Below are 27,797 nucleotides of genomic sequence, written 5' to 3'. Positions count from 1 at the left end.
GGGGGGGCGGCGTGTGCTCCCCATGAAGCGACGGAGGATGAACAAGCTGTACATCGGGAACCTCAGCCCCGCCGTCACCGCCGACGACCTCAAGCAGCTTTTCGGGGAGAGGAAGCTGCCCCTGGCCGGCCAGGTCCTGCTCAAGTCCGGCTACGCCTTCGTGGATTACCCGGACCAAAACTGGGCCATCCGGGCTATCGAGACCCTCTCGGGTAAGCCAGGCGCCGCAGCCGCCCCCCCCCCCCCCCTCCCGCGCCGGTATCCCCCCCCCCCCGGCTCCCCGCTCCCCCCTCGCAGCTCTCCCCCCCCCCCTATTCCGCTGGGGCTCCCCCATCCCGCTGAGCCCCCTCCCCGGGCATCCCCGCCGGTCCCGTCCACCCCCCCCCCCCCCCTTCCCTCCCTCCTTCCCGCGGCCGCTCCGGCTCTTTCCAATCTCGGGTATTTTTCGCTGATTTTTTTCTTCGATTTTATTAAGAGGCGACCGGGCGCGGAGCCCCCCCACCCATCACCCCCCCAGCACCCTCTCCCCTTCGGGGACCATTTTACGAGGTGCCCTGCCCCAACTCACCGGGGGCGCGGAGCAAAGGGCGGTCGAAGGGGCGGCTGGGGGCCGCCGGCGGCGGCGGCTGGGGAGGCGCGGGCAGAGCAGCGGCAGGGCGGGTACGGGCGGGCCGGGGGCCGGGGGAGCGCGGGGTGGGTTTGGGGGGACGGGGGGGCGGGGAGGGGGGGGGCTGCCGTGGGGGTGATGCTGAACGCCCCGCTGTCTCCGCAGGGAAAGTGGAGCTGCACGGCAAAGTGATGGAGGTGGATTATTCCGTGCCCAAAAAGCTCAGGTAACCCCCTCGCCATCATCCCCCACCCCCAGCCCGGGGAGGGGGGGAAGCTCCGGGGTTGGGGTCGGGGGGGGGGGGACCGAGCCCCGCCGGGTTTTACTTTCGCTCCGGAAAGCGGAGGCGGGGGGGGGGGGGGGGGGGGGCGCAGCTCCAGGCCCACGGCATCGACTCCCACGGGGGGCCCCGGGGGTGGCAGCGTCCTCAGTGGGTCCCGTGTGTCCGTCCCGTCCCGTGCCGCCCCCCCCCCCCCCCCCCCGGTGCGGGACAGCCAGGGGCCTGGGCGGGCGCTCCCCGCCGGTGTGGGTGAAAAACAGCTCTTTTTTGTTTTTGGCTTTTTTTTAGGTTTTCTGGTTGTTTTTTTTTTTGGGGGGGGGAAGCCCTTCCCCACCCCCACTTTGTCCTGGGGGGGTGGCTGGCGGGGGTGGGCTGGGATTTACAGCGAGGGAGGTGGTATAGGTACACAGCAGCAGGGCTGCCAGCGCTGTCGGAGGATATTGTTTTCAATAAGTAATTCAGCAATTTGCTCTTTCTTGATGCCTCTTTCCCCCTTTTATACTGCCGGAGGATCCAAAAAACTCAGCGTATTTCTATGTTGCGTCGAAGCGCGCCCTCTTATTTTAATCAGGTGTAGGGGAGTGCCGAGGCCAGACCGATGGGGACACACTTGTTTAATAGAGAAAATAAAACCTGGGACCGCGTTGCGTAGCTGCCTTGTCGCAAGAGTTGTCGGGTTTTTTTTCTCTCCCCCCCCCCCCCCCCCCCCAACATGTGTTGGGATAAAAGGTCCGTGCGCCGGCAAAATCCATCGGATGGTCCTGCTGGATAATTTGCTGCTGTTTGGCTTGGAGGTTTGGCCCATGATTGATGTCGGAGTATTAATTTGGAAATTACGGGGAGGTTGGGGCGGGGGGAAATGCTGTTGTGTAATTGAGGCTCTGTGGGGGAACGGCTCGTGCCCGGCATCACGTGTGCCGGAGCGGGATTTCTTCTTCGGCAGGGATCATACGTTCTCTTACCTTAAAAAAATCTTCAAAAACAAGCAAAAAAAAAAAAAAAAAAAAATCCCAGCTGTAATATTTCTAAGCTAAATCTCTGCACCAGCCTTAGGCTGGTCTGCTGATGACTTTTTAAGAGCGATGGAGCCAGAAATTGGGAGTTTGGGATGATAGTATGGACCCGGGACTTGACCTTTACCATCTACGAAGGGGATGTAAACAAGGAATTCATCTTTACCTTAATTTTCCATTGGGCTGGGGTGCTGCTACTTTTCCTTCTGAGTTTTAAAAGAAAAAAGACGTTTAAACAGCCCAGAAATAAATGCTGATTTATTTTGCATCAGTCTGTTTTCAGTTGGCTCCAAGTTTTCTATTCCAGCTCAGCTTCAGAATTTCCTCAGATGATTGAGATCTAATTTAAGCTGATATCCTTTTTTCACAGTTAAAAAAAATACATTCTGCCTTTTATTAATATATCCAGTTAGGGGGACCGTGCCTTTGCCCCAGTAGATGATAGATTTTATTTTTATAATGTGATTTTTGGCAGGGAACAGAGCCTCACGTGGTCATGTTTTAGTTCTGTCCCCCCTTTTAAATTTGTAGAAGATCCGATTTTTGGAGTTGCAGCTGAATCCCGAAGAGGCGCTGAGATTTTGGGGGGTCTGAAATGGTAAAATCTCCCAGTTATTTAAAGTGAGTTTGTTTTTTAATTAGGTTTGGGGAACCCGAGCCCCTCTCTGCTCTCGTCCCCCAACATTTCTGCGTCACGGGGACGGGAACCAGGAGGTGCTGATGCCTGGCGGTTCCCCTCGGCACCCATCTGGAGTGCTTTATTTTTATAACCAAATCTAATATAGATATATTTTATCAATGTATTTATACGTGCGTATGTAGGGTTTGATAAGAAATGGGCTGGAAAACACCTCTGACATCTCGCTGCTATAGGTAGGGGAAGGGATTTCTTCGAGGTGCCGCCGGGAGTTGCTGGCAGGGGGTTGTTTCTGTTTCTCCGAAGGCACGAATTAAGCGATGGCGGTGGGAAGGAGCGTGAATCCTGCCTGCTCTGCCTCTCATGAGTTAAAAATCAGCCATTCTGCTGCCATGCAAATGGTTTGGGCTCCTATAGGAAGGATCCAACAGTGTCTCGATTGTTTTTTGGTTTTTTTTCCCTTGTATATGCTGGATTGTGCCTTGGAGAATTAAAGAAAAAAATCACCCCCCCTTTTTTTTTTTTTTACTCAACATGTAAAAATTTTAAATTAATTTTTAAATTATTTTTAAATTTAGCAAGAGCAGAGAGCACTTTTATTTGCTTAAAGCAGGGCGATGCAATCCCGCTTCAAGAGTATTTTGTACCCAGAGCGTGGCGGTGAAGGAAGCCGCAGCATCTTTCCTCTTAAAGATGGGTTGTACATCTCTGAAGTCTTTGAAAATCCGGTTAATGGGGAAAAAAAGATAAAAAAAAAAAAAATTTAGGATCGGTTGTGAAAAATGCAGAGTAAAACACAGCCACCCCAATGATGATTTTTATCCAAGGATTGGATAAAAATGGTGAGTTTAGTAAGTAGCGGGGAGGTAGCGAAGCCCCATTTAATGTCTCCAAACCAGTGAAATTTTTGGGTTCCCGAGTGCAAAGGTGCCTTTTAATTTCTGCCTCTGCTGTAATTTTGAGCTATGAGAAATAAAAACACAAGAGACATCTGAACAGCGTGGAGGGGCAGGCTGTCGGAGAGAGCTTGGGCTGGAAAAATAATATTAAATTAAGTTAAATCTATAATATTAATAGTAATAATTTTTGCTATTTTAGTAAATGGCAAAACTTCGGTGGTTTTGCCCCGGACAGCAGTTGCTGGAGGGATAGCGATGAACATGCCTGCCTGAGCAACATTGCTGGGGGTGATTTTATGGGATCTGCAGGATTTTCTCCTATTTCAAAAGGAATTACCCTTAAATAATTTTCTGCTCTTGAGCATCAATTCAGTTCTCATGTCCACATATTTTAGCTTTATTTATTTGTTTGTTTGTTTATTTCTCCCTACCCCCTTGTTTTTAAACCCAAAATGCTGGTGACGTTAAGGCTCGGAATAAACGTACAAGCCCTTTTCTCTCCCCATGGGCAGCCCATCTTTTCTTTCCTTATTATTAATTGTTTGTTGTCAATGAGATGCTTAATTAGGGGAGAGGAAGTCCTCATGCAAACCACTTGCTTTGCCAGGAAAAGTCACCAGCACCTATTTGCTCGCGTGTCTATAAATACATACGAGGAGCAGTAAGAATACTCTTGTGGCTCTCCAGTTCTCATATCTCTAATTTAAAAAAACTATCTCTGATTTTTACAAAGATCAGAGAAACCTAAAGAGCGAGAAGAGATTTTTTTTTTTTTTTTTCCAGCTGCAGCATGGGGAGGGTTTGCTTCGCTTCGCCAAGGGAATTAAACTTGCTGGAAATTTGTGTATGGTATATGTTGGGTTATACTGGACTGAAAATTGAATTCAGAGTGCTGAAAGTGGGGCTGCTCTCAGTCCTAGTCTGGGTTTTAAATAAATAAATAAATATATAAAGTATCTTTTAGTTTCTTTTATATAAATTAATAATGTCTCTTTTAGTATTTAAAGTATTTAGTATCTTGTGTGTATCTATAACATACGATGTACATGAAGATACTACGTATAATAAGATACCTTATATATATATGCTTCTACTACATATTAAAAAGATACTTTAAATATATACTTATAAATATTAAAAAAGAGACTTTATATATTTTTATATCTATATATACATAAATATGACATTGCCAGGGCGATGCTGATCGCATCAGGCATGGGGAAGCCCCCTCCTGCTGCCTGCTGGGTGTGCGGCAGGTTTCCCATAGGTCTTGGATGCTGTTCCCTACGGAGCTGGCCAGGAGAAACCCAGTGGAGCTTATCCTTTCCTAGACGGTCTTCCTAGGTGTGATGCCATTGCTCATTTTATCTATTTTCAGGTGTGAGTAAACTGGGAGCTGGTGGCATTTGAGTTGGTTTATTTTTCTTCAGCCACCTTTTCGCTTGGCTCTTCGCCACCCTCTGGGATGCGGGGGTGGGACTGGGGCGACACTGGGAATGTGGGGATAGGAGCGGGGTGATGGCAGGGATGTGGGACAGCATGTCGGCTCGGGGGATGCAAGGGGGTGACTGAGGCCACACCGTCCATGCCGTAGTATGCTGGGATGCTTCTTGGTACCACTGTGAAGCCTTACCTGCGTTTGGAGGTGTTGGGGAGAGACCAAAGCCAAAAGGAAAATAATACATGAATACTAATCATTAATTACCTATTAATTTTGTCAGTTTAGAGTTCCTCCAGTGGTGTGAACTTGCCCTTCTGCCCCGTTGGGCATCACATTGATGCCCTGCCTGCCCCTGCTTGCTGTCCATCGGCCCTCCCTGGGGGGAGGCGGGTGCCGGGGCTGGGGGGGGTGGTGGGGTGGCTTTGGGTGCCAGAGGACGGGAGCATGGCATGGCCAGCTGCAGCAACCTGCTCCTGCACAGGGCTTGGTTTTCCCCTTCATCCCAATGCCGAATGGGGATGCAGGGGGTAGCTTTCCTGTGCCTCCTCTTCCCCCCCCCCCCCCCCCCCCCCCATCTTTTTTTTTCTCCTTTTTTTTTTATTCCCCACTTCCCCCCCCATACACTTAATCTTGAAAAGCTGTGACAGATGGGACATTATTTCCCATTCATCCCTATTGTTAATACATCCCCAGCTCATGGGGAAGTATCAATCATGCGCTGTCCTCGCCGTTTCCCCCCCCTCCCCGCTCTGTCATTCGGCAGGTTGTTTGTCCTGCGGAAGAGGACAGGGCTTTAATGTGAACGGATTTTAATTCCTTAAGAGCGTCAAAGGCAAAGCCCCCGGGCTGGGAGGGGAACTGGAGCAGACGCATCCGCAGTGCTCTTGGCAACTGGTTGAAACTGGGGCAGCTCTTTAATGCTTATCCAGCCTGGCGCTGACGGAGCTGTTGCTCATTAAGATCTGCTGCTGGATTGCGTTGGGCGAGAGCAAAACTTGTCAAGGATGACCCCAATAGACTGAAAAAATTATATATGATAATCAACAGACATGAACCCAACAGATGCTTTTCTTCCCTGCCCAGTTAGGGCAGCGTGCCTGTCTTGGGCTCTAAGCTGCTGGGTCTGAAAAATTCAGGTGGGACTGAGTTTGGTCCCTACCTCATGATGAGCATCACCTTTTGTAGATGTTTTCTGGCCTGGGACAAGTATTTCATAAAGCAGACAGGGCCACCAGGGAGACAGTTGGTTTCCAGCATGTTTCCCCACTTGGGTTTTTTTTTTCCCCAGTTCTCTTGAAAACTGATTTTTATTGAAAGCAGGAGCTGCCAGACAGTGTTTTCTCTGCCCTCAGTACTGATCTGAGGTGGAAGATGGCTTTGTTATAGTAAGATATTACAAAGCTTGACTAGAAAAAAATCTTCTTTTTTTTGTTTGTTTTTTTTTGTTTTTACAGCAGAGAGGTGAAGCGTCCCTTACATACCATTGGAAGGCTTATATTTAAACCAGTGAAATTGAGTTTCTAGTGCCCAAATGCATGTGGGAGGTGAAGCCCCTCTGGAGCAGGAGACCAGGGGATGGTGGGAACAGTGGGTGGTCCATGGAGCTGCAGCCTGATGGGCAGGGAAGGATGGGCAGATGCAGGGAGGGCTCGCAGAGGTTGAGCAGGGGGTCTGGTGGCTTATTTTCATTTTTTAGCTTCGTCTCATCTTTCTTCTTCTCAGTCACTGGATTTTGGGGGTGGCTGTTATCCGTTATTTCCTTGGGAGCTACGGGAGGAGTAGCCATGAAGCCGTGCGAGTGCTGCTGCTTAACCGGGCTGCTGGAAGGGGGAGAGATGTGCCAGATGTGTCCCAATCCACCTGATTCTGGGGAATAAACCACAAGTTTTAAGGCATCTTCTGGTTTATCACTTGATTTCAGCAAGTACAGACATCCGGCACTTGGTACGTCAAGCTCTCGTTCATAGGCATCAGCTGGTGATGCTGGCAGTGCATGGGTGGCTGTGGGTTTTCCATCCCCTTTCCCCGCAGGGTTGCGATGTTGACCTCGCAATTTTGGTCTAATGGATGCATGAAATATAGCACAGCTCCATTGTGGATTATTTCACGAACCCAGCTTACAGCCTTGCTTGCTTAGAGAGCCAGCTCCTTCATCCTGCCTGTGATGCCGGCCAGCGCACGGTACCCAAAACCAGCTCTGGGATGGAGGAGATATTTCTTCCTCAAGCCAGAATAGCTGCTAGCAAGCAGGACCATTTTGGGTTGAATTTAGAAATCAAAAAAAGGAGGTGAACCTATGTAAATCTGGTTTCTTTAGCACTTGAAGCTGATGCTCAGCTGCTGCTGGGCATTTTGTCCTGGGCTGGGCACTGAGATGGCTGATGGGCATGTGCAGGTAAGGAAGAGCAGGAGGGTGATACAGAAAGATAACGGCTCTCATGGTTATCTGATGGCAGCTCACTACGGCAGGGCTAGTTGCACCACGTGATTAGGTATTTTTCCACAAACTGTGTGCCTGTAGTTACTGGTTATTATGATTTTATTTTTTTTTTTAAATTCCTACCAGCCTGCTGCAAAACAAGTTGGGTGAAATGTGGCTGCTGCCTTTGTCACGAGGTCCCGTGCTGAGGTTTGTGTGTGTGTGCTGAAATCAATCTCCCGTCTCCCAGGTTTTGGGAGGAGCAAGGAAAATGAAAATAAAGGGGTTTTCTGCCCCAAAGTCCTCCCGGGACCAGTGTTGGAGGAGGGTGGCCTAGAGCTTTGCTGCCCTGTCCCGCAGGGACCGAGCGTGGTCCGTGCCCCAGCTCTGGGAATAACACATCTATCCATCATGGCCCCGGATATACATCCATCACTCTGTCAGTGATGACCACATGTGGTCCAGCACTGCTTTAACCAGGTGGGGAATTACAAGAGCTATAAAAAATACCCCCAGTAAAAATAATAACCTTATTTTAAATGCTGAGTGGTGATAATGAGCTGCTGGGAGACCTGCCAGGTGGTGGGGGTGAAGCCTTGAGTACCATTTGGGTATCTTTAGGTGCTCTGCATCAGCTCTGATGGACACTGGAAATGGGAATATGCTGTAGTATCCTGTTGAGAAGTGGGCTTACGTGGCACCTTGCTGTGGTCCTTCTCTTTGTGTGTTTTGGGAGGTGGGCGAGCGGTCCGGAGGGGTGAGGCAGCACCTTGGGGGACCGGGACTGCCCTGGCATCTCCCTTGGCAGAGGTGTAGGGAGACGATGGCCTCGGTGCCATTTAATTCAAGGCAGAGGCTTTTCTAGAGTCGCTGCCGACACCGTCCCTGGCAGCCAATGCATCCCCTGGGCTGCTGGGCTTCGGTGACGAGGCGGGGTGAGCCGAGCCGAATGAACCCCAAAAGGAGAGCAACTTCTCCGTGGTTCAGCCTGTGGCATCCTGTGGGCACAGATGGTTCCCAGGCTGGGGGAGGTGGAGGATGGTCGTAGCGATGCTTTGGCTTGCAGCTGAGTGGTGGCATCGTGGGATAAGGCAGGCTGAAGGTGCACACCCGTTCTGTTTGGGGGCTGGAAGGTGGAGAAGTAACTGGGCAGCATGTCCGACTCAGCCAGTGGGGAGAGGCCAGTCCTGGGCTTCAGTTGGCCTTTTGGAGCCAAGAAGGCCTTTTCCCTGGAAAGCGTTCAGGTGCCGATGGTTTGGTGCTTGGGCTGGGATTTGCTCAGGCAAACTGGCCTCACAGCGTGCATCTGGAGCAGGATTCATCTCTTGGAGCAGGCAGGAGCAGTCCCCCCGGGAGCTGAGCACCTCCCAGGACTGGACCTGGGCATCTTAAAATAGCCCCTTTGAGAAATGTTGGTGGGTTTCAAAAATGAAACGTTGTCCCATTTTCTGGAGTGGGCCCTGCAGAGTGGTTGTACTGGGAGCGGCAGTGTGGTGTCAGCCACGGGCAGGTGACAAGGACAGGCAAGAGAAGGGTTCAGGCTGCTGTTGAGTAGTGCAGGATCGTCATTGCCATGGTCCTCCTTGGGCCAGGTCCTCCTTACTGCCTTCTTCCTAGCGTGGGGTGGGAATGGCCTGGGGATGGGGTGGGGTGGGATGAATCTCGCTGCTTGCCTCGCACAGATCTTACAGCTGTGTGCCCAACCGTGGTGGCAGCTGGGGACAGAAAGAGTCCATGGCTGCTGGAGAAAAGAGGTTTGGTAACACTGCAGGAAAGCACCATTTTTTCTGGCTCTGGTCTCCCCGTTTTTTTGCAGTGACCAATTTCTTCTGTTGGGCAGAGCCATCCCTGCAGACACGCAGCACAGCGGGCAGGTTGTGAACTGGGCAGGGGCTGGTCTGGAGAAGCCATCTGTCAAACCCACGCGGGGTTTTATAGAGCACACCTCCTTAGTTGAATGTGAGCGTAGGGTTGTCCATTGCTGATCACACCGCTGACTGTACCTGTTCGAGCAGCCCCAGATTACTGCACCAGCATCCTTATAGTGATGTTGCTCGTGCCGCACCCTGAATTCACATTTCACGAGGCAGATGGTTGTCCATCACAAGGTTCTGGTTGTCCTGCAGTATTAAAACAGGAGCAAGCGGAGCATGCTGCTGCTGTAGACGCAGAAGGATCGTGTCTGGAGCACGCCAACCTCCAGTGCTGCGGTGCATGACTCTCCCCAGGCCTGGCTGCTTTGGGTCTGCATGAAAGCCAGCCTTTCCTCTGGTTCTCGCTGCGCCCCATGTTTCCTCCTTGTTCCTGGTGTTTGGCCCCAAACTACCAGAGAAACTCTTTATCTGCCAAAATTGGTTGCAGGGGCTCAGAGTGTGCCTGTGCAATGAGCAGCGAGTGCGGGGACCAGCCTTGCCGCTTGGGCCAGAGTTTGATGGTCTCATTTTCCAGCTGTTGAAGACCGCTGGTGGAATCAAGGTGTTGGTGGTTTGCAGGCAAGCAGAGCTCCTCCCGCCTCCTCCTGCAGGGCTCATTCTGCAGGATTTGGCCCAAAGCCCCTGGGGTGTTGCTCCCATCAGCTGGGGCTGCTGGTGGTTGCTTGCATGTCCCCACGTAGCGTTCAGGGTGGTGGTACCAGTCCTTCCAAGCATCCTCCTTGAGCTCATCACAAGGAAGGGCAAAGCTTCATAAAACCAGCTTCCAGCTGCCAATTGGTTCCCGAAACCCAGCTGTGTGCAGGGGGTGGCTCGGTCAGAAAACTCATCCCTGATGCTGGGAGAGGTGGTCTGGCTCTGCTCGGATCCGAAAGTTAGAGCTGGACCAGGTGAGAACACAGGACAGTGCTTTGGTTGGAGCTGATTGCCTACAAGCAGGATTATGAATGCTGATCTGGGTGGATGATGGATGAGTTCATGGCTTGGTTGGATCCTCCATGGACTTGGGTGTCTCAAAACTCCCCACTGCCCAAGCACGTCTTCTTGCAGGCAGGCTGGGGAGGCTGTTTGGTGGCCATTACCTTTTGGGAAGCCTTTGCCACGCTTCCTGTGTATCCATGCTCCAAGGCTGCACCGCAGCGAGGTTGGGATTGCAACCGCTGTGAGGTTGGGAGGGCAACCAGGCAAGGTTGGCTATGTTGGCCATCTCCAAGGGCAGGCCTCCTAGGATACGTATTTAGGTTTTCCCCACGGAAAGCAGCCCCACCTTGCTGGGAAGTGGTAGACATCAGCAGGATGCACTTTTGGAGAGCCCCCTCAAGGGATAGCAGGGCTGGCCATGGTGGGTCTCGGGGTCCTGTCGTCCTGTCCCCACACAGCTGGTCAGCCTGGGGCAGTGCGGTCAGAGGTGTGTATGCATCCCAGCCATGCCTGTGTGGCCATGACTCTGCGCAGGCTCGTTTCAGGAGGTTTCCTTGGAAACACAGCAGCCGGCATGAGGAAGGAGCATTCCTGAGACAGCTTTGGGCCTGGCAGTGGTGACTGGGGCAAGGCTGGGAGAAATGGCTTTCCCTGGGGATGAGCTGCTCCAGCTCGGCTTGGGGAAGCGGGATGCTTTGGCAAGCTCTCACCAGCTGCCACCTGATGCCCAGAAAGCTTTTGCCCTCCTGCTGTGGCATGTCTGCAGACCCTAACCCGGGGCTTTGTCTTTGCAGGAGCAGGAAGATCCAGATCCGAAACATTCCCCCCCACCTGCAGTGGGAGGTAAGAAGTGGATGATCCTAAAAACATCCCATTCATCTCATCCTCCATCAGTCATGCCGAGCAGTGCAAGCTGTGCAGCTGGAGCGTGTGGTCTGCACGCAGGCCAACCTTCACCTTCCCAGTAACCCCAGGAGGGAGGTGGAGCGTGAACTGGGCTCCATCTCCTGCCCACTTGTGGGTCCTGGAGCCGTGGGGCAGCTTTGAGCAATAGGGCATCATTGGGATAATGGGATGCAAGTGAGTGAAGGCATTTGAGCAGTTGGGTGACACTGGCTCCAAAGGGTGTCTGTGGGTGAAGCAGGCTCTTCCCCTGCCTGCTGTCTGCCTGTCCAGCAGCCTCTCCTGTCTGCCTCACTTGCCCTGTTTGTTGCTCTCTCCCCCAGGTGCTGGATGGTCTCTTAGCTCAGTATGGGACGGTGGAGAACGTAGAGCAAGGTAAGATGGTCCAGCATGATCCTCATTTGTGCAAAAGTCCCAGTGCTGCTCCCCAGCTCTGCCCACACCGGAAGAAAACCAGTGGCATGAAACCTAGTTTTCCAGTCATTGGTACTGGGCTAAAATGGTTTTCTCTTTGGACGCAAGCCTGCTGGCAGAGGTGGGGCCACCTGTCTGATGGTGGAGTGGCATGGGCCATCAGTCCTCCATCCCCAGGGCTTCTGCTGCTTGCTGGTAAATTGAAAAAAACCCAATTGTCCCTGCAAGCAAAAAAGCCAAGTGTTGTTTGGGGTCTGCTGGTGGATCGGTGATGTCTGGCCGTGCATCCTCCTTAGCAAGGGTGGCAGGATCCAGCCTTGGCACCTTCTGGTCCTTTGCTGGCCCAGCCCAATCCTTGTGCTGGGAGAAAATACAATGGTGTATGAGCGTGCACGCTGCGCAGTGGCCGGGGCCGTCCTTCACGGGACAGGTGTTACCCTCCCACCATCCCCACCTGCATACCCCTCCAGGATGTACCAGGGGCCGGGAGCATTGACGATGTCTCTCTCCTCCCCTGCTCTAACGCTCCTTCTCTTGCATTTCCCCCAGTCAACACAGACACAGAAACAGCCGTTGTCAACGTAACATATGCAACTAAAGAAGAAGCAAAAGTGTAAGTGGGTTTTGTTTTGTTTTGTCCATGTTTTCACACCACCCAAGCTTTTCCCAAAGAATCCCAGGTATCTTCCAGGCTTCTTCTTGTCTTCTCTCTAAGCCTCCTTGGGTTGTTTCTAAGCTCTTGCAGTGTAAGCTTCAAGTGCCTAAGGGCTGTCTGTGTATCTTCTTGGGATACAGCAGGCAGATATTGGTTTTATCTTGAGCTGTGTCATCTCGCGCGTCTTCTGCCAGCAGTCTTCTCTTCGTCCCACCTCTGAGCGGCCTCATGCTCTCTCCCCTCACGTGAGAGATGGGGTTTCTCGTGGTGCCTCATCATACGTGCATAGGCACCACTGGACCAGCTTGGGGCCATCAGCCCTGTGGTTGTCCCCTCTTCCTCTGTGCCTTCTCCTCTTGTCCTCAAGGGGCTCCTATCTTGCAGTTCCCTTTGGACACTGTCCTTCATACAGGGTCCTCTGCAGGATCGCAGTGGCCTTGTCTTCAGGGAGCAAAGCGCTCTAGAAAGCTGAGGGTCAGGTCAAATATACAGTTTGTCAAGGAGTCATCTTCCCAGGTTGGAAGGCCAGACCTAAACTGGAAATGCACAGGATTAATCACCAGTCCGACTACTCAGCCCGAGCTGCTGAAGAGGTGGAACCTGGTGAAGGAGGTGGGAGAGATGGCAAAGAAATGCTGCGATGATGGGAGATGTAAGTACCCTCCACCATTTGGGGAAAATTCAAGTTGGAGACCAAAATATGCAGAGACTGTTACCTCCTGCTTCCTGGAGTCAAGAGAAACCAGCTGGTCGACTTCTAAAAGGCGGTCGAAAAGTTCTTCTGCCATGAACGAGAGAGGGCCTTTGGGTGGATGAATAACTGGTTAGAGGAGGTGAGGGTAGCCCAGGGGTCTGTGGCCAGTTTCTGCAGGGGAGGGAGAGCAGCAGAGGGTAAATCGCCTGCATTTTGTGCAGAGGAGTCGTAAAGAAATGCCACCCATCAACAAAAACTTTAAAAGGACAGAAAAACCCAACGAGGCTGTGCATCAGTGCAGTAGGGCTGCGTGAACACATGCTTAAAGATTTATCATAGACAGCAGAGGAGAAAACATACAAATTAGGGGTTATTTCAGAAATGCAAGGACTATTTCAAGCAAAACGCTTTGTTACAGGCTTGTAGAGACTTTAGCACTGTGCTAGAGACCAGCCCGAAGTTAGCTATGAGTAAGTAGTGAGCACATCTCATACTTAGTGGCCAGAATATTTTTGATATGACCAAGAGACAGACAGACCCTGTGCAAGGAAGAGCCTTTGCCAGAGTCCGTTTGCTGATGGATATTGCAGCAACTTCCCATCTGAGTTGACCCATCACGAGATTGCACTTGTGAGGACAGAAATGGGGAGAATGATCTACTGGTCCAAAAGGTCAGAGGAGGGTCCTCGTTGTGCCTGCCTTGCTGGGCATGCTCCAGCCTTGGCTGGCCGGAGGAAGGTGCCATGGACCACAGAACACAGCATGAGCTGCTGTGTCTTGGGATGTACAGCAAGAAAGGAAGATAAAGAGTCTGACTGACACAGCAGTGCTTGATGGTTTGGGGTAAGAGGCTTCAGGGTTAGAGTAGACACTGTGATCGGTTGCATCCAGCCAGACTGACGCCTGTCTTAGGTGGCGCTCAGCAGCTCGACGCAGAAGTGAGCAATGGGAGGAAAGACCAGGGTGGTTTGTGGGTATGTGTGTTTGGTTTAGAGCGTGTTGTGATACAAGCAGATGAAAGGAAGACATCGGTGGAGAAATCGGACTGCTGGGCAGTGTGCTGATTTTGGAAAGGGATGGCGAAGCTGCAGAAGTCCTCTGGATATGAAGTTCAGGCCTGGCAAGGAGCTGCTTGCAGTGGTGCATTCATATGCCTGCCTATAAACAGCCAAAGTGAGATGTGGTAGGAGAGCAGGAAGAAGTATAGCTGAAGCCATTACCACTTGCAGAGGTCGTCGCAGACTCCAGCATGGCTGAGCATTGCACCGCCGAGGACAGGCTTGGGAGGATGAAGAGTCCAGGTGCTGCACCCTCAGCCTCACCAAGCTGGAAAGGGAATTGGGATTCCTGACAGAGGGGCACCACGTGCCGGGTGCTTCTTGGAGCAGTGGCTCTTGCTCGGAGCCCATATGTCACCTTTTGCACGCCCAAAATCTCGGCAAGACTGTTTCCGTGCTGTGTCATAGCTTCTGGCCAGCGCTTTCCCCAGGTGAAGTGGCAGATCCCCAGGCTGGCATCTCGTCTCTGCTGCGGGGAGACAAGCTGTGTGCCAGCCCTGGCATCACCCTCATGGGAGGGGACATCGTCCCACCACGCTATGGGTCTTGCTCCCCACAGGAGCTCTGGCTTCCCATGACCACCTTCTCCAGACTGGGAAGGGAGGAAGATTCAGGGTTGGGGAGGGACCACAGTCTACAAGGGCAAGCGCTGGGGGTGTCGGAGGGGTACCCATCCCCAGGAGAGCCCCTCACCACCCTCCGAATCTCCCTACCTTGCAGAGCAATTGAGAAGCTGAGTGACCACCAGTTTGAGAACTATTCCTTCAAGATTTCCTACATCCCGGATGAAGAGGTGAGCTCCCCTCCACCCCCCCAACGATCCCGCCGCGGGGGCCACTCTTCCAGGGAGCGGGGCTCCTCCCCGGGGGGCTCCTCGCAGCCCAAACAGCTCGATTTCCCACTGCGGATGCTGGTGCCCACGCAGTTTGTTGGTGCGATCATAGGAAAGGAGGGCTTGACCATAAAGAACCTTACTAAGCAAACCCAGTCCAAGTAAGTACCTCGAATGGTTTTGTTTCCTTCCGTAGGGTGCTGTAGGTCCCCAGCATGGGTCCTCCATGCATTTGGGGCTTTCAAGTGCCAGCCAGTGCTGGTTTTTTGGGGTGCAGCCTTCATGGGATGGTGGCAGAGCCCATGTCCTGAACTGTTCCTGCTGGCCAGGGTGGTCTGGGTGCGGCAAGAGGGGGATGCACGTTCAAAAAGGCCAGGAATGGGTTTCTAAAGCCTAATCACAAGAATGGCTGGGGACGAGGATTTAGGGAGAAATGGCAAATTTGCGGGTAAAATGCTGAAGGGGGGATCCTAGGTATAGCAGTCGGTGCCCGTGCAGTCTTTGCCCTTGGGATTTGCTCATCCCACAGCACCCCTTACGGGCTGGAGCTGTTGTAGGGGGAAAGGGGGCACCATGGGAGTGCTGCCTTGAGAAGGATGGGCTTTTCATAACTGTTCAAAGCCTTTTTTTGCAATCTAACAGTTTTCTTTTTGAAGAAAAAAAAAAAAGGGGGGTGGGGGGGGACTGTCTTGCCAAAGTTTTCCGTGTTTCTCTTGTCAATGTTCACATTGATTTCACCTCTGATTTTCTGCATGGTTTTCCTGCATGGTTTGTTCCTGCCCAGATTTGTTTGTGTTTAACCCAAAGCTGTCTTCTCCCATGCTCATCATCCTGAACCCGGTGATCCCACAGGACGTAGGACTCCTGTACCAGAACATCCTTCAGGGCGTCCTAGTTCTCAGAGAAGCTTTTAGAGGCAAATTATTTCATAATAGCACGTCCACTTGAGCAGGAGGTAGGAGGACGCGCCGCTCTGCAGCTGAGCGAGCCAGACCCCAGTGTTGGGTTTGCAGGAAGAGGTTTGTACGGAAAGGGGGCAGATGTGTAGGGAGAGGAGCCCTTTGAGCCCAGCTAGCCCTAGAGTATGGTCACATAGTAGCTGTGAGCTGGTCCTGGTTGGCCGCAAGCCCTTCTTCTCCAGGTGAGTCCCCCTGTGTGATCAGCAGTGGGTGTAGCTGTGACCTTGCCACCCAAGACTGGAAGGTTGCCCTTTGCAAGTCCTGAACCTGGTGAGGAAGGTGGGAGGCACTGACTGCCGGTTTCTGCTGACCACAAGGCCAAATGCTGCTGCCTGGGGCAGTTTCTGCCACCAAGCTGTCCCTTCTTGTGGGTTGGCTCTCTGTGCCTGCCCCGAAGACCTGGTGCCGTGGAGAAAGGCCGTGCTCCATGCTCTCACCTCTCCTGACCTGCCCAAGGAGGCTATGTGCCATAGCGGGCCACCAGCTTGGCTCCAGCCTTGGGCAAGAGGGACCTCATGCACCCGGCCCAGGCCGTCACAGGAGACCATTGCCTTCAGTTTGGGGTGTCAGCCCCCAGCTCTGTCCCTGCTGAGGCCACCCTCACCCACCAGTGTGATGATCCTGAGGACGAGGGTGCTGGTGACATCCTGTTGCCTGGCCCCTGCTCCTTCCCAGATTGACATGGGGTCCTGGATTCTTCTGGTCACGTAGGACTTCACCCCTGTCTCTGCACACAGTGATGCCCAGAGATGCTCCTGAGCTCCAGGGGACAAAACTCTCCCCAGGTTGAGCCATCTTCTTCCTTGGCTGAGGAGGAGCCCAGACCAAGAGCCCACCACACCAGACAACCTTCCACAGTGATTGCAGCCCTTGTAACTTGATGAGGAGAGGGCCATTGCTACCAAGCAGACATGGGGCCAGGTTAACCCTACATGCACATCGTACTGTTCACCTTGAGAGGGCTGTCCCTCATGGCCACTGCTCTCTGAAGCGTTCCCACCTCCCCCACCCCCCATAAAGTGTGTTGGAGGTTTTTGCTGCTGCCCCATGGGCAGGCCTTCCCTGTCCCTGTCCCACCATACCTGTTGTCAGCTGCTCCAGTCTCCATTGCCTGCAGCACTCCAGGGTCCCAGGCAGCTGGTGATGGGGTGAGGGTCCCCTTCTCCATCCTCCCTTTGGAATGGAGCTGTGCAGCAGCAGCACTGGGATGTGCTGGGAAGTCCAGAGCCCTCCTCCAACCCTCCAGCTCTTTGGGGTGGGACAAGCCTGAATGCAGCAGCCCCTTACTGGCACCCCATCTTCTCTCTGCAAATTGAGCTGGTGCCTGCACAGGGGTGGCTTGGAGATCAGCCAGAAACCTGGCCCATGTCCCTCTCCTGGGCTCGTCCAGGGTACTCGTCACTTCAGTGCATCTGTTCAGGCCATCCGTGGCTCTTGGCCCTTCTTCCATACAAAAGCTCAGCTGCATGCTCCATCTCCACCAGCCTCAACTGCTCATGGGTTCAAGAAGCTGCCTGACTCCTGTCTGTGGGGTTTGTTGGGGCAGCCATGGATTCCTCATCAGTTCCCCCACAGCTGGGAGCGTCAACCTGGTGTGACATTGCAGCACTGCTCTGGAGCACAGGCCTATCCTCGCCTCTTCCGGCACGTCGTGATGGGTTTGCCTTCTCCTTGGCAGGAGGGGTGGCAGTGGGTGTCCCCGCGCCTGCTGGGTGCTGCCTCTGAAGGAACAGATCCTCCAAGTCAACCTGATGGAGCTCCACAGCTGGGAGCACCTTAGAGGGTGTCACGCAGCATGCAACCGGGTCACAGTGTGCTGTAGACATAACCAAAGGGCAGGGAGAGCTCGGCGGTGCTGGTGTCTCCAGCCCTTCTTTGCACAGTCCAAGCAGGACCAGTCTCCTGCCTGAGCAGCTCTGGCTGAAGCTGTAGGAGATCTGGAGAGCTGTAGCCTGCAAAGAAGATCAAACTGTCTTCATTCCCTCTTCAGTGTTCTGATGAAACCACCCTGGGGTGCCTTTTGAAGCTGATGGGATAGGCTCTTCCCTTATCTCAGGGAAGGTTCACCCAGCTGCTCCCCCTCTACCTGTAGATGAAGCATCCTTGTTCCTAATGCACTGGTTCATGAGCTCCTGGAAGAGTTGACCTGTGCAAACCCGCTGTGACCCTGCAGCATTCAAATCTGGTGCTGGTTAAGCGTGATTCTGCACCACAACCCTTGGCCTTGCATGCACAGCAGCACCCGTGAATGATGCCAGTCAGGATGGGGATCTCTTATGAAAACAGAAACGTAGCTGGAGGGCACCGTGTTGGAGCTGATGGTGATGCCACCATCACCAGATGATGAAGCTGATGCCACCGTGCTGGTGGCATTCATTGAGTGGCTGAGTGGCCACTAGTGCACCTTCTCAGAAGATCTGGGCCAGCTCAGCCCTGGCTCCAGCAGTCACAGGGACACTGAGGTGGTGGCCAATGGCAGGATGGCCGCATGGCATCACCCTCCAGTGGGAAGAGTGTGTGGACTCACGTGGAGAAGATGAAAAGGTTGCTTACCCCTGTTCTTCAAGACGCATGGTTGATGTGCGGGAGTCTCCTACCCTGCTTTCCTCTCTCCCTTTCTCTCAGGGCCTTTGCCAGGTATGGTTGAGCAGTGAGGAGCGAGCTGGAGGCACGTGCCTCCTCCCCGCCATGAGCTGAGGGGAGGACCAGAGGAGCTAGAGCACGGTCCCTGCAGGTGCGCAAGGGAGAGCTTTCTGGTCTCCCGTGGAAGGGCGTGAGTACAAGCGCTGTTGTTGCCGTGTGCCTCCGTGTCGTGACAAACGCTGCCTACGGGTAAGTTGTCTCTCTGTCACGAATGACACGCAACGGTTGTGGCAGCCGCTGGTTGCTGGACAGCCTCGGGTGTTGTGCAGAGAGGTTACGGTTGGAAGGGATCTTTGGAGACTTCTAATCCGGTCTCCTGCTCCAATCGGGACTGGCATCAATGATGGTAGACCAGGTTGCTCAGAGCTTTGTCCAGTTGAGGATTTGTTCTCCCCCCTCTTGATGCATCATTTGACATTGATTGATATCCCTCAGCTCCCAGGCAGGGAGGCATAAAGGCAAATGTAGCTCAAATCTGATCTAAACTAACTGAAGCGAAACACTGCCTGGGCTTGCATGAGGCCAGGTGACAGTAGATGTACGTCAGCGAGACCCAGGTTCACCCCAAAGATTGAGCAGGTGTTGAAATGAGCTTTTCTGTGAATAGCAAGCTCATCTCCTGAGCTCTCAAAAGCCTTTGTGTGACACCAGACGCATCTCAGGGGGCGTCCTCTCTGCTGGTTGTTTCACCATAGGGTTGACATCCATCGGAAGGAGAATGCTGGCGCTGCTGAAAAGCCCATCACCATCCATGCCACGCCAGAGGGGTGCTCCGAAGCATGTCGCATGATCCTTGATATCATGCAGAAGGAGGCTGATGAAACTAAATCGTAAGTGCCCTGGCTCAGCAAAATGGGCAGGTTTGGTGGAAGGGAGGTAAATTCAGCCATTAGTGGAGAAGAAGCCATCTTCTGTCACCTCCCACCCCCTGAGGAAACTGCTGGCATCCAGAGTTTCAGGATAGAGTTGTAGGTCAGTTAATAACATCTCCATGGTGTGGTTGACAGTGCTGTAGAGACCAAAAACTCAAGTGGGTCCAAAGAGCATGTAGATAAACTTGGAGAACAAAAGTCCATGAACTATAGATGTGCCATCAGGCTTGGGAAGTCCCTGAGTTCCCGTTCCCCAGAAAATGAGGAGAGACAGTCATGGGAAATGGTGGTGGTTCTTCTGCTCCTTCTACCACATCGTTAGTGGCAGTTGCTGGAAATTGGTTTCCTGGCCGGATGGACCTTTTAGATTTTATTTTTTAATCCATTTTAGAGCAGAAGAGGTTCCCTTGAAAATCCTAGCACACAACAGTCTGGTGGGGAGATTGATTGGCAAGGAGGGCCGCAACCTCAAGAAGATCGAGCAGGACACAGGCACGAAGATCACCATCTCCCCGTAAGTCCTGTTGAACACCAAGCCATCCCCCTCCATCACACGCGGTACGGGCAGCACTGGAGCCAGAAAACAGAGCAGTTGCATCTTCCCATGCATGTTCCCCATCCTGGTTGGGCATTCCGCATCCCAGGTGGATGGTGGCATTGGACACGGAGAGGGTGTGGGGTCCCATGCTGTCTCGGGGGGGACCCTCATCTTTGATTTGAGTTTTCCTTTTTTTTTTTTTTTTTTTTTGACTTGGGGGGAAAAAAAATAACTGTATCTCTGGATTTATCTGTGGGGTAGTTTGCAGGATTTAACCATTTATAACCCGGAGCGGACCATCACGGTGAAGGGCAGCACGGAGGCGTGCTCCAATGCTGAAGTGGAGATCATGAAGAAGTTGCGAGAAGCTTACGAGAACGACATCGTGGCCGTCAATGTAAGCTCCCAGCCCTGCTGCCCGGGATGCCTTCTGCTTCAGAACCTCTGCTGAGGTGGCCAGAAGAAAATTGGAGGGCGGGGGGGGCATTGATCTATTACAGCAAGGGTTGGCCCTCACCCATGATGTCCACAGTATGTGGCGAGAACCCCAAAAACCCCACTGCCCCTTTTACATGTTTCTTCATGTCTTTGCTTTCCCAGCAACAAGCCAACCTGATCCCAGGACTGAACCTCAGCGCTTTGGGCATCTTCTCGACAGGGCTGCCCATGCTCCCATCTACCCCAGGGGCCCGAGGGGCTGCGGCAGCCACCCCGTACCACCCGTTTGCAGTAAGTGCAAGAGGTTTTGGAGTGCAAGGGACGTGTTCTTGGGGGCAGAGTGGTCTCTAGACTCTCCTGGTGTAGCTCTTGGGTGTGGGTGGACACTGTAGCTGTAGGAGCCGTCATCTCATGGGGAACCTTGAACAAGAGCTCTGACTCTTGGCCATTTGGGGAAGATGCTCATCACAGCAGCAAAGTGGAGAAGATGCTGAATGAACATGGCTTGTCCCTCTGTGGATTTAGCTCCTCAGGAAGATCAGCTGCATGTCCATGTTGTGCTGAGTTTGGTTTCACCTGCGTTTTAAGGACTGGCTGTGTCCCAAGCGTGCTGCTCTGTGAAGGAGGCTGGGGGCAATCTGTGCTGATGCCAGCATGGAAAAACCATGTAGGTGGTCTTCAGTCCTGACCTCCAACCCACAGCTGGGTTGTGGTGGTGTGGATTTGGTTGTGCCCTGCAGGTCTGGTCTCAGTGGCCACCTGAACCTGCTGGTATTGCTGTAGGGCGTGCGGAGCATGGCGTGAACGGGGACGAGCAGCACGCCCTGTGCAACTACCACCATCAGCTTCGATCCCTGCCCTAGCACCCGAAGGGCTGTACTTGTTGGGAGCCGGTCTTCACCTGACTTCATAGTCAAGGGTTTTCCTCTTTCTTGGGGTACTGTGGCTGCTGAGACTTGGAGCAAAGCAAGCCGGGGAAGCAGTTTCAAAACCACTGAGGTTGCATGCAGGCAAGGATGGTCCAGTGTCAGGAAAAGATGCTGGCCAAAGTGCTGACAGAGAAGGCCCATCCCCAACCCACTAGCACCTGCAGAGCACCCTTAGGATGACCAGGCTCTTTGGTCAGTCTCTGTTAGTCTCTCTAAATACTTATGCTGAGATGCTTTGGCTGTACGGCCACTGGCGCGCGGGTTAATTTACTTGTGCTGTTTTCTTTTCCTGGCAACGCCAGCAGCAGAGCGGTCGGAGGAGAACGGTGAGTGCCAGGCTGGCGGTGCGGAGGGGTGCGTGAGCATGTTGTCGTGATGGCCCTGGAGGGCATCGAGAGAGGCGGTCGGTCTGTCTGTGCACTGTCACCCCGCGGAGGGGAGGATGCTCTGCCTGCGTCACCCACCTGAGCGAGCACAGCCTTCAGGAAACGTCTGCTTGAGCGTTCGTTGGTGTGATGGAGAGGAGCTGGGCAGGTCTGAAGGGCAGCAGTCGGTGCGGGCTCCTTCACCGGAGAGCTTTGCATGGCCTTTTTCAAGCCACCCTGGCGAGGCCAAGAGGAGCAATTGCTATAATTTTTTTTTATAGTAAAACAAGGAGCTGGCAAGAAAACCTAGGAGGAAACCAGCTTGGCTTTGTGGCAGGTCCTTCCCGCCAAGTACTTTGTGTTTCACACCTCAGAGTGGTCATCTCTGACCATGTCCTCAGCAGGGCCTAGGGCCAGTGGCTGTACCTTAAACTATGGAGTTGTAGAGGCCTGGCAAGGATGGAGGTTGAGGAAGGAGCCTCACGGTGAATGGGGGGAGCTGGGGAGGTCCAGTGCCCACCCTGGCCATGAGGACAGGCTGGGCAGGAGAGGACACATTGGTATAGCAGACATGGAGCAGCCTGTGGACATAGGGAGCATGAGCTGGGTGCGAGGAGGAGCACAAAACCTCAGCGCGCTGAGTTGAAGTAGAGGGCTGGGAGCGAGAGCGACGTCTGCCACGGGCAGGGGAGCTGGGTCTTTTCCGCTAACCATGGTTTGCAGGTAGCGTCTGGTTGCGCTTGCCCGAACCCAGAGCGGGAGAGAGTTACATCTGCTGCCAGGAGAAGTGTCTGCTGTATTTGAGACACAAGAGCTGAAGAGGGCTTGGGTTGGAGTGCTGGCATGCACCCCTTGCTTTTGGCCATAGAGAGACCCACTGCTTTCTCCCTGTCCCTGGCCCAGGTCTTGGGAGAATGTCTTCTTCAGCCTTTGCTTTTTCGTCTCTTAGAACTGGAGAAGGGAAATGGTAATGGAAATCAGAGCCAAACCAGACGTTTTGCTTAGTTCTCAGCAAACCCCCACTTCTCTACAGGGAGACCGATGGTGGTTACAGCATGCTTTCGGCTTTCCATGGTTGCAGCTGCTCCGAAAGGCCGTAGGGGCCAGTTTTCTGCTGTAAATACTAGCAGGATACAGCCAAAAAAACCAGCAGTGAGGAGTGACTGGGTGTAACTGGGAGCTCCCATCCACCTCCCAGTCCCATTGCACTGTGCTGCAGGTGCAGGATCCAGGCTGCAGCTCACCCCAATGCACCCTTGGGTGCACCTGTGCTCTCCTGGAGGGGTTTCAGGAACTGAAGGGTTGTCCCCATGTCCCTGCCAGGCTCATGGTCGTGGCACGCTGCTCTGCATCAGGCTGGGGGTGGCTGCGAAGGGGCTGGCACATTGGGGACGTCACTGACCCTCGTTTTCTCTCCCACCATAGAGCTCCTCGGCATACCTCTCAGGTCTGTACGGAGCCCCCCCAGCTGGTGCCTTCCCCCACCAGCACCCTGTAAGTGTCCCAGCACCTCCCTCCATGAGGTCTTCGCTCAGACACTGTGGGAGGGTGGGCATGTGGGCAGCTGCTGCCCTGGGATGCTCGCAGAGGGGGCAACCACCCCCCTGGTCCGGCTGGTCTTCTGATGTTCTTGCTCTTCCATGCCCTCACCAGCTGCCTGAGCAGGAGGTTGTGAACTTGTTCATCCCGACGCAGGCAGTGGGGGCCATCATCGGGAAGAAGGGGCAGCACATCAAGCAGCTGGCACGGTTTGCTGGTGCCTCCATCAAGGTGAGCAGGGCGCTGCAAGGCTGGAGCCAGGCTTTGTGCCTCAGTTTCCCCTTCCTACTGCCGAGGGCAGCAAACGGGAGCCCTTGGGGAGCGGTTTTGCTCCCCAAATTAGTAGAAACGCAGTCCTGCAACACCCCAGTTATGATCCCTGCTTAGGTGGGAGGGGATGCTCCTGCATGGGGGGGTGCCCCCGTGCACTGGGACATCCCACATAGGGGAGGTCTTGCCAAAGCAGGGCCACACACATTCCTTCTCCCCCATCCCTCCGCAGATCGCCCCGGCAGAAGGTCCTGACGCCAGCGAGCGGATGGTCATCATCACGGGGCCGCCCGAGGCTCAGTTCAAGGTGTGCTGGCCACGGCGTGGGGGGCTGTGGTTGGGGGGATGCTAAGGGATGAGTCAAGAGCATCCCTTTGGTCGCTGCCGTGCTGCCAGCCTGGGTTCTGAGTGCCGGGGGAGCTCTTTGTTCAGTGCCATGGTTTTGGTGCTGGCAGACATCGGCACATCATTGCCCTTGAGGATGGAGGGCACCGCAGGCACTGCCAGGACAGCTGCCTGCTGGTTTTACTTCCCTTATATCTCCTCCCCAGGCCCAAGGGCGAATATTTGGGAAGCTGAAAGAGGAAAACTTCTTTAACCCGAAAGAAGAAGTGAAGCTTGAAGCCCACATCAAGGTGCCTTCCTTCGCCGCCGGCCGCGTGATAGGCAAAGGTGGCAAGACGGTAGGTGGGGCGTGCAGGGAGGCTCCCCCCATCCCCAGAGCTGGGCATCACCCATCACCCCTGCCTGCCCCAGGGCAGGGGCAAAGCCCAGCTGCTCAGTGATCACAGCAACATCTTGACCCCAGCCCCGTGTCCTGGTGGTGGCTCTCTTTGGGTGGTGACCGTCCCAATGTGGGGGGACAGGGTGCGACTGGGCAGCCTGGTGCTGTGCACTGGCTCTGAGCCAGTAGCAGAGGATTTTGGCTCTTCTACAACAAAACGCATGCCCGGGGCTCTGTTGTTTGCTCCAGGTGAACGAACTGCAAAATTTAACTAGTGCAGAAGTCATTGTGCCACGAGACCAAACCCCGGACGAGAACGAGGAGGTCATCGTTAAAATCATTGGGCATTTCTTTGCCAGTCAGGTAAGGTTTGGCCGTGGCTTTTCTGATAGTCCCAGCCAGTTTAATCCACCCAGGTCAGCCGCCAAGCACAGCGCTGCCTGGGCATCCTACTGCTCCAATTTGGATGGTTCCTGTGCCTCCAGGATGCACTAAAGGTGTTTTGGCAGCTCTCCCCAACTGTTCTAGCATTAAAACTAAAGATTGGCCTGATCTAGCTAAAAGACACTATGCATAGTGGCACCTGGGGTGTGAATCGGCTCCTCCCCTGCATCAGTGCCAGCAGGGAGCTTCCGCAGGCACCCGCATCCCACCTTGTCTCTGGACTGCTTGAGCAGCACCCCAAAACTCAGGCTTTGGAGGAGTGATAGATGAAGCAGAAGTTAAAACCCGGCAATGCTCTGCTTGCAGCTGTGCAGGAGCACAGCAGCTCCTTCTTGAGCACATCCTTAATTACGGCTGTGCCAAACTGCCTGCTTGTCCTGTAATTAAAAGCTTGGAGGGGGCTGAGCGGTGAGATGCTGTTGCGGCTGGGGGGGAACAACTGCTCAGGCTGCTTGCGGTGCCCACCCTGATCCCTGGTTCTTGCTCCCCCCTTCCCCCAAGACTGCACAGCGCAAGATCAGGGAAATCGTACAGCAGGTGAAGCAGCAGGAGCAGAAACATGCTCAGGGAGCCCCGGCCTCGCAGCACAGCAAGTGAGGCTCCCACCGTGCCGGCCAGCACCGCCCGATGAATGTAACCCCACCGCTGCCATCGCCGGACCCCCCCCCAGCAGGTCAGGGGAGCAAACCAAAGACCCCCCCCCCCCCGAGCCCGCCCCCACTGCGGCCAGGGTGCTGTGAGGATGCGCAGCAGAGGGGTACAGGGAGGGCTCTCTCCATCCCACAGCCTCCCCCCTACTCCATCGCCTCCTGACGCTATCCCTTTAGTTGGACTAACATAGGCAGAGAGAGACATTTTTTAAATTTTTAATTTCCTAAAAGCCACCCGTTTCATCCAGACACAGCCGGGGGAGCTCGCCCGGTGTTGGGGGGGGGGGGGGGAGGGGGGCTGCAGCGCACAGCATGGCGCTCACCTATTTTAGAATTAATATATCGATAATGAAACTAATGCTGATTTTTAAGTTTTGTTAAGTTTTTTTTTTTTTTAATTCTTTTTAAATTTCAAAGGGGTCGGGGGGAGGGGGATGTTTGTTTTTAGCAAAAGCAGGCTTTTCTAGAGTTTTAAAGAAAGGAGCTAGTCCATTGGTTCTCAAATGCACAGTAGAGCAGAGGTGTAGGATTGCCAGCAGGGGAAAAAAAAGAGAGTGTTAAAAAAGCAATTTCTTAAGGGCTTTGAGAAGAGCAGTGCCTGTATGAGCCAACAGAAGGGATACCGTCTCCTAAAAGAGGAATCTCTTTCACATGCCCTTTCCTCTTGTGCTTCACAGAGTCCAAAACTGGGGTTTGCTTCCATTCTGCCCCCCCCTTTCTGACTGTCTGTCTGTCCATCCCCTCTCTCTTTCCATCACTGCCCAACACAGCCATGCTTGGCCCTAACATCCCCAGAAAATGATGGGCAGCACCAGCCCTGCCTGCTTTGGGCAGGGATCTTTTTCCTTAAAGATCACTGTTGCAAGGAGAAGAGGGGAAAATGGGGGGAGGAAACATATTTACAAGAGGTTTCAGCCCAGGGCTGGAAAAACAACTAGCAAAACTCTTTTAAAATTAAGAAAAAAAAACCCACCCAAACCCCACACGCATACACACAGACACACAAAAACTACCTCAGGTTTTCATACCTCAGCACCTTGCGCTTGTGTTTCCCTTTTAGAGATTTTGTATGCCTTGTAAAACTGATAGTTGGAGCATTTTTTTATTTTTTTAATAAAAAATGAGTTGGAAAATGATCTCGACCAAGTCAGCTGCGAGGCGGGAGAAGGAAACCATCCTACATGTCCCAGAGCTCTTCTGTAGTCTCCTGCTAGCTGAGAGCCAGTGGCCATTCCTTCAGAGAAAGCTTGAGAAATGTTTAAAAAGGAGAAAAAAAAAAAAAAAAAAAGGAAAAAAAACCAACCCCACCAACCATAAAAAAAGGTATAAAGAAAAAAAAAACCCCAATGAACAAAAGGGGTGAAACCCGCCAGGCAAGAGGAGAGAGGGGAGCAATATGCTGCAGACGGGTCCCATGCCACCGGCTGAGCGTGCCAGGGTGAGGTGCCGGTGCCAGCGCCGGACCCATGGGCTGTGACGCCACATTTTCCTCTACTGCAAAGTGTTCTGTGAAAAACCAACCCAACAACAACAACCACCAAAAAAAAAAAAAAAAAAAAAAAAAAAAAGAGAAATATATGCAGCTAACACGAGCTTGAGCTTGCTATCTGTTGCTTTCTTTCAAGTCCCTTGCATTGGTCACAGCCAAGCTGAGCTTTGACCGGGGGTGGGGGGGGTGGGGGTGGGGGTGGTGTGCGTTATTCCCCATTGCCACTCCAATACCCTGCCTCCAGCACTGGGCAGCCGGAGCTGCACTGCTGGGGGAGAAGGGGCAGTTTGGGGGTGTATTTTTGGGAGGGGGAGGGGCGGTTTGCAGACATTGCCAGGAGTAGCTTTACCCAGTCACTTGGGGAGGTGTTGCCATCGCAAAGCCACCTCTCCCCCGACTAAACAAGGGGCCCTGCCTCTCCGCAGGTAGCAAAGCCAAAATGATGCTATGGCACTGCTGTGGTTATTAATAGCACACTGATTATGCTCATGTAGCTGGAAAGCTCCCCTACCCACCCCCATGGTGGCTTCTCTAGCTAGCCAAAAGCTCGGTCTTGCCAGCAGCAGGGATAAGGCCACCACCAAACAGGGAAAGGACCAAAATGGGTCTTGGTTGTCCCTTGCATGAAACTGTGGCAGGGGAAGGTCTGCACCTGGTCATCACATGGAGTGCTGATGGGTGCCACAATGAGAGAACCCCCCCATGGCCCCCAAGCTGTGCTCCTTCCCTCCCACCCATCAGGCACTGGGTACACAGTGCCATGGGAGTGGTGGCACCTGGGGAGGGCAGGCTCTGATGCCACCCATGTAACTCCTCAAAGCACCAAAACACATCACTTGTCCTGTCCGCGTATTGTGGAAAGATACGGGGAGCAAAAAAAAGTCCCTTCCCCACCTACAGCATGAATGATCGCAAAAAGAGCATCAGTTTTCATGTTTGCTGTCCCCCCCACCATCCCCAGCCCCAGGCAGTGAGGAATGACTGCTCCTGGCAGGACAGGCACAGCCCTGGGGTAGACCCATGATCACCAGCACCATAAGGGTCAGTCTGACCCAAACTCACTGTCTCAGCCCCTCCCACATCCTTCCTATGAGTAAGGACCACATCATGGGGCAGACAGAGAACATCAGAACTGCAAAGCCAGATGATGAACATCTCCCCCACCCAGGGCAGCAGCTGGGAGATGCAGCATTACTCACACCATACACGTGTTCTCCCATCAGCATGGGAAAG

The 27,797-nt window shown here is 53.4% G+C and overlaps 1 protein-coding gene across 4 annotated transcripts; it reads left to right on the top strand.

The window, feature by feature from the left end:
- IGF2BP2 (insulin like growth factor 2 mRNA binding protein 2) lies at positions 1-26,609 on the top strand. Of its 4 annotated transcripts, XM_049802576.1 has the most exons (18): positions 1-212; positions 773-833; positions 10,943-10,991; positions 11,375-11,426; positions 12,015-12,078; positions 14,593-14,665; positions 14,798-14,865; positions 19,002-19,136; positions 19,570-19,692; positions 19,978-20,113; positions 20,317-20,445; positions 21,386-21,409; positions 22,874-22,942; positions 23,102-23,218; positions 23,490-23,564; positions 23,809-23,940; positions 24,231-24,344; positions 24,927-26,609. In XM_049802576.1, exons 1-18 carry the CDS (start codon positions 23-25, stop codon positions 25,020-25,022), a joined length of 1,707 nt encoding a protein of 568 aa, XP_049658533.1. In that variant the 5' UTR covers positions 1-22; the 3' UTR covers positions 25,023-26,609. The 4 variants fall into 4 exon arrangements, with proteins under 4 accessions (XP_049658533.1, XP_049658531.1, XP_049658530.1 ...); XM_049802574.1 differs by having other exon boundaries at positions 14,593-14,865; positions 21,389-21,409; XM_049802573.1 differs by having other exon boundaries at positions 14,593-14,865.
- The last annotated feature ends 1,188 nt before the right edge of the window (positions 26,610-27,797 follow it).

Source organism: Accipiter gentilis, chromosome 6 (assembly GCF_929443795.1).
Source record: "Accipiter gentilis chromosome 6, bAccGen1.1, whole genome shotgun sequence".
NCBI classification, from domain to species: Eukaryota; Metazoa; Chordata; class Aves; order Accipitriformes; family Accipitridae; genus Astur; species Astur gentilis.
This window is presented reverse-complemented; position numbering and strand designations above follow the sequence as displayed.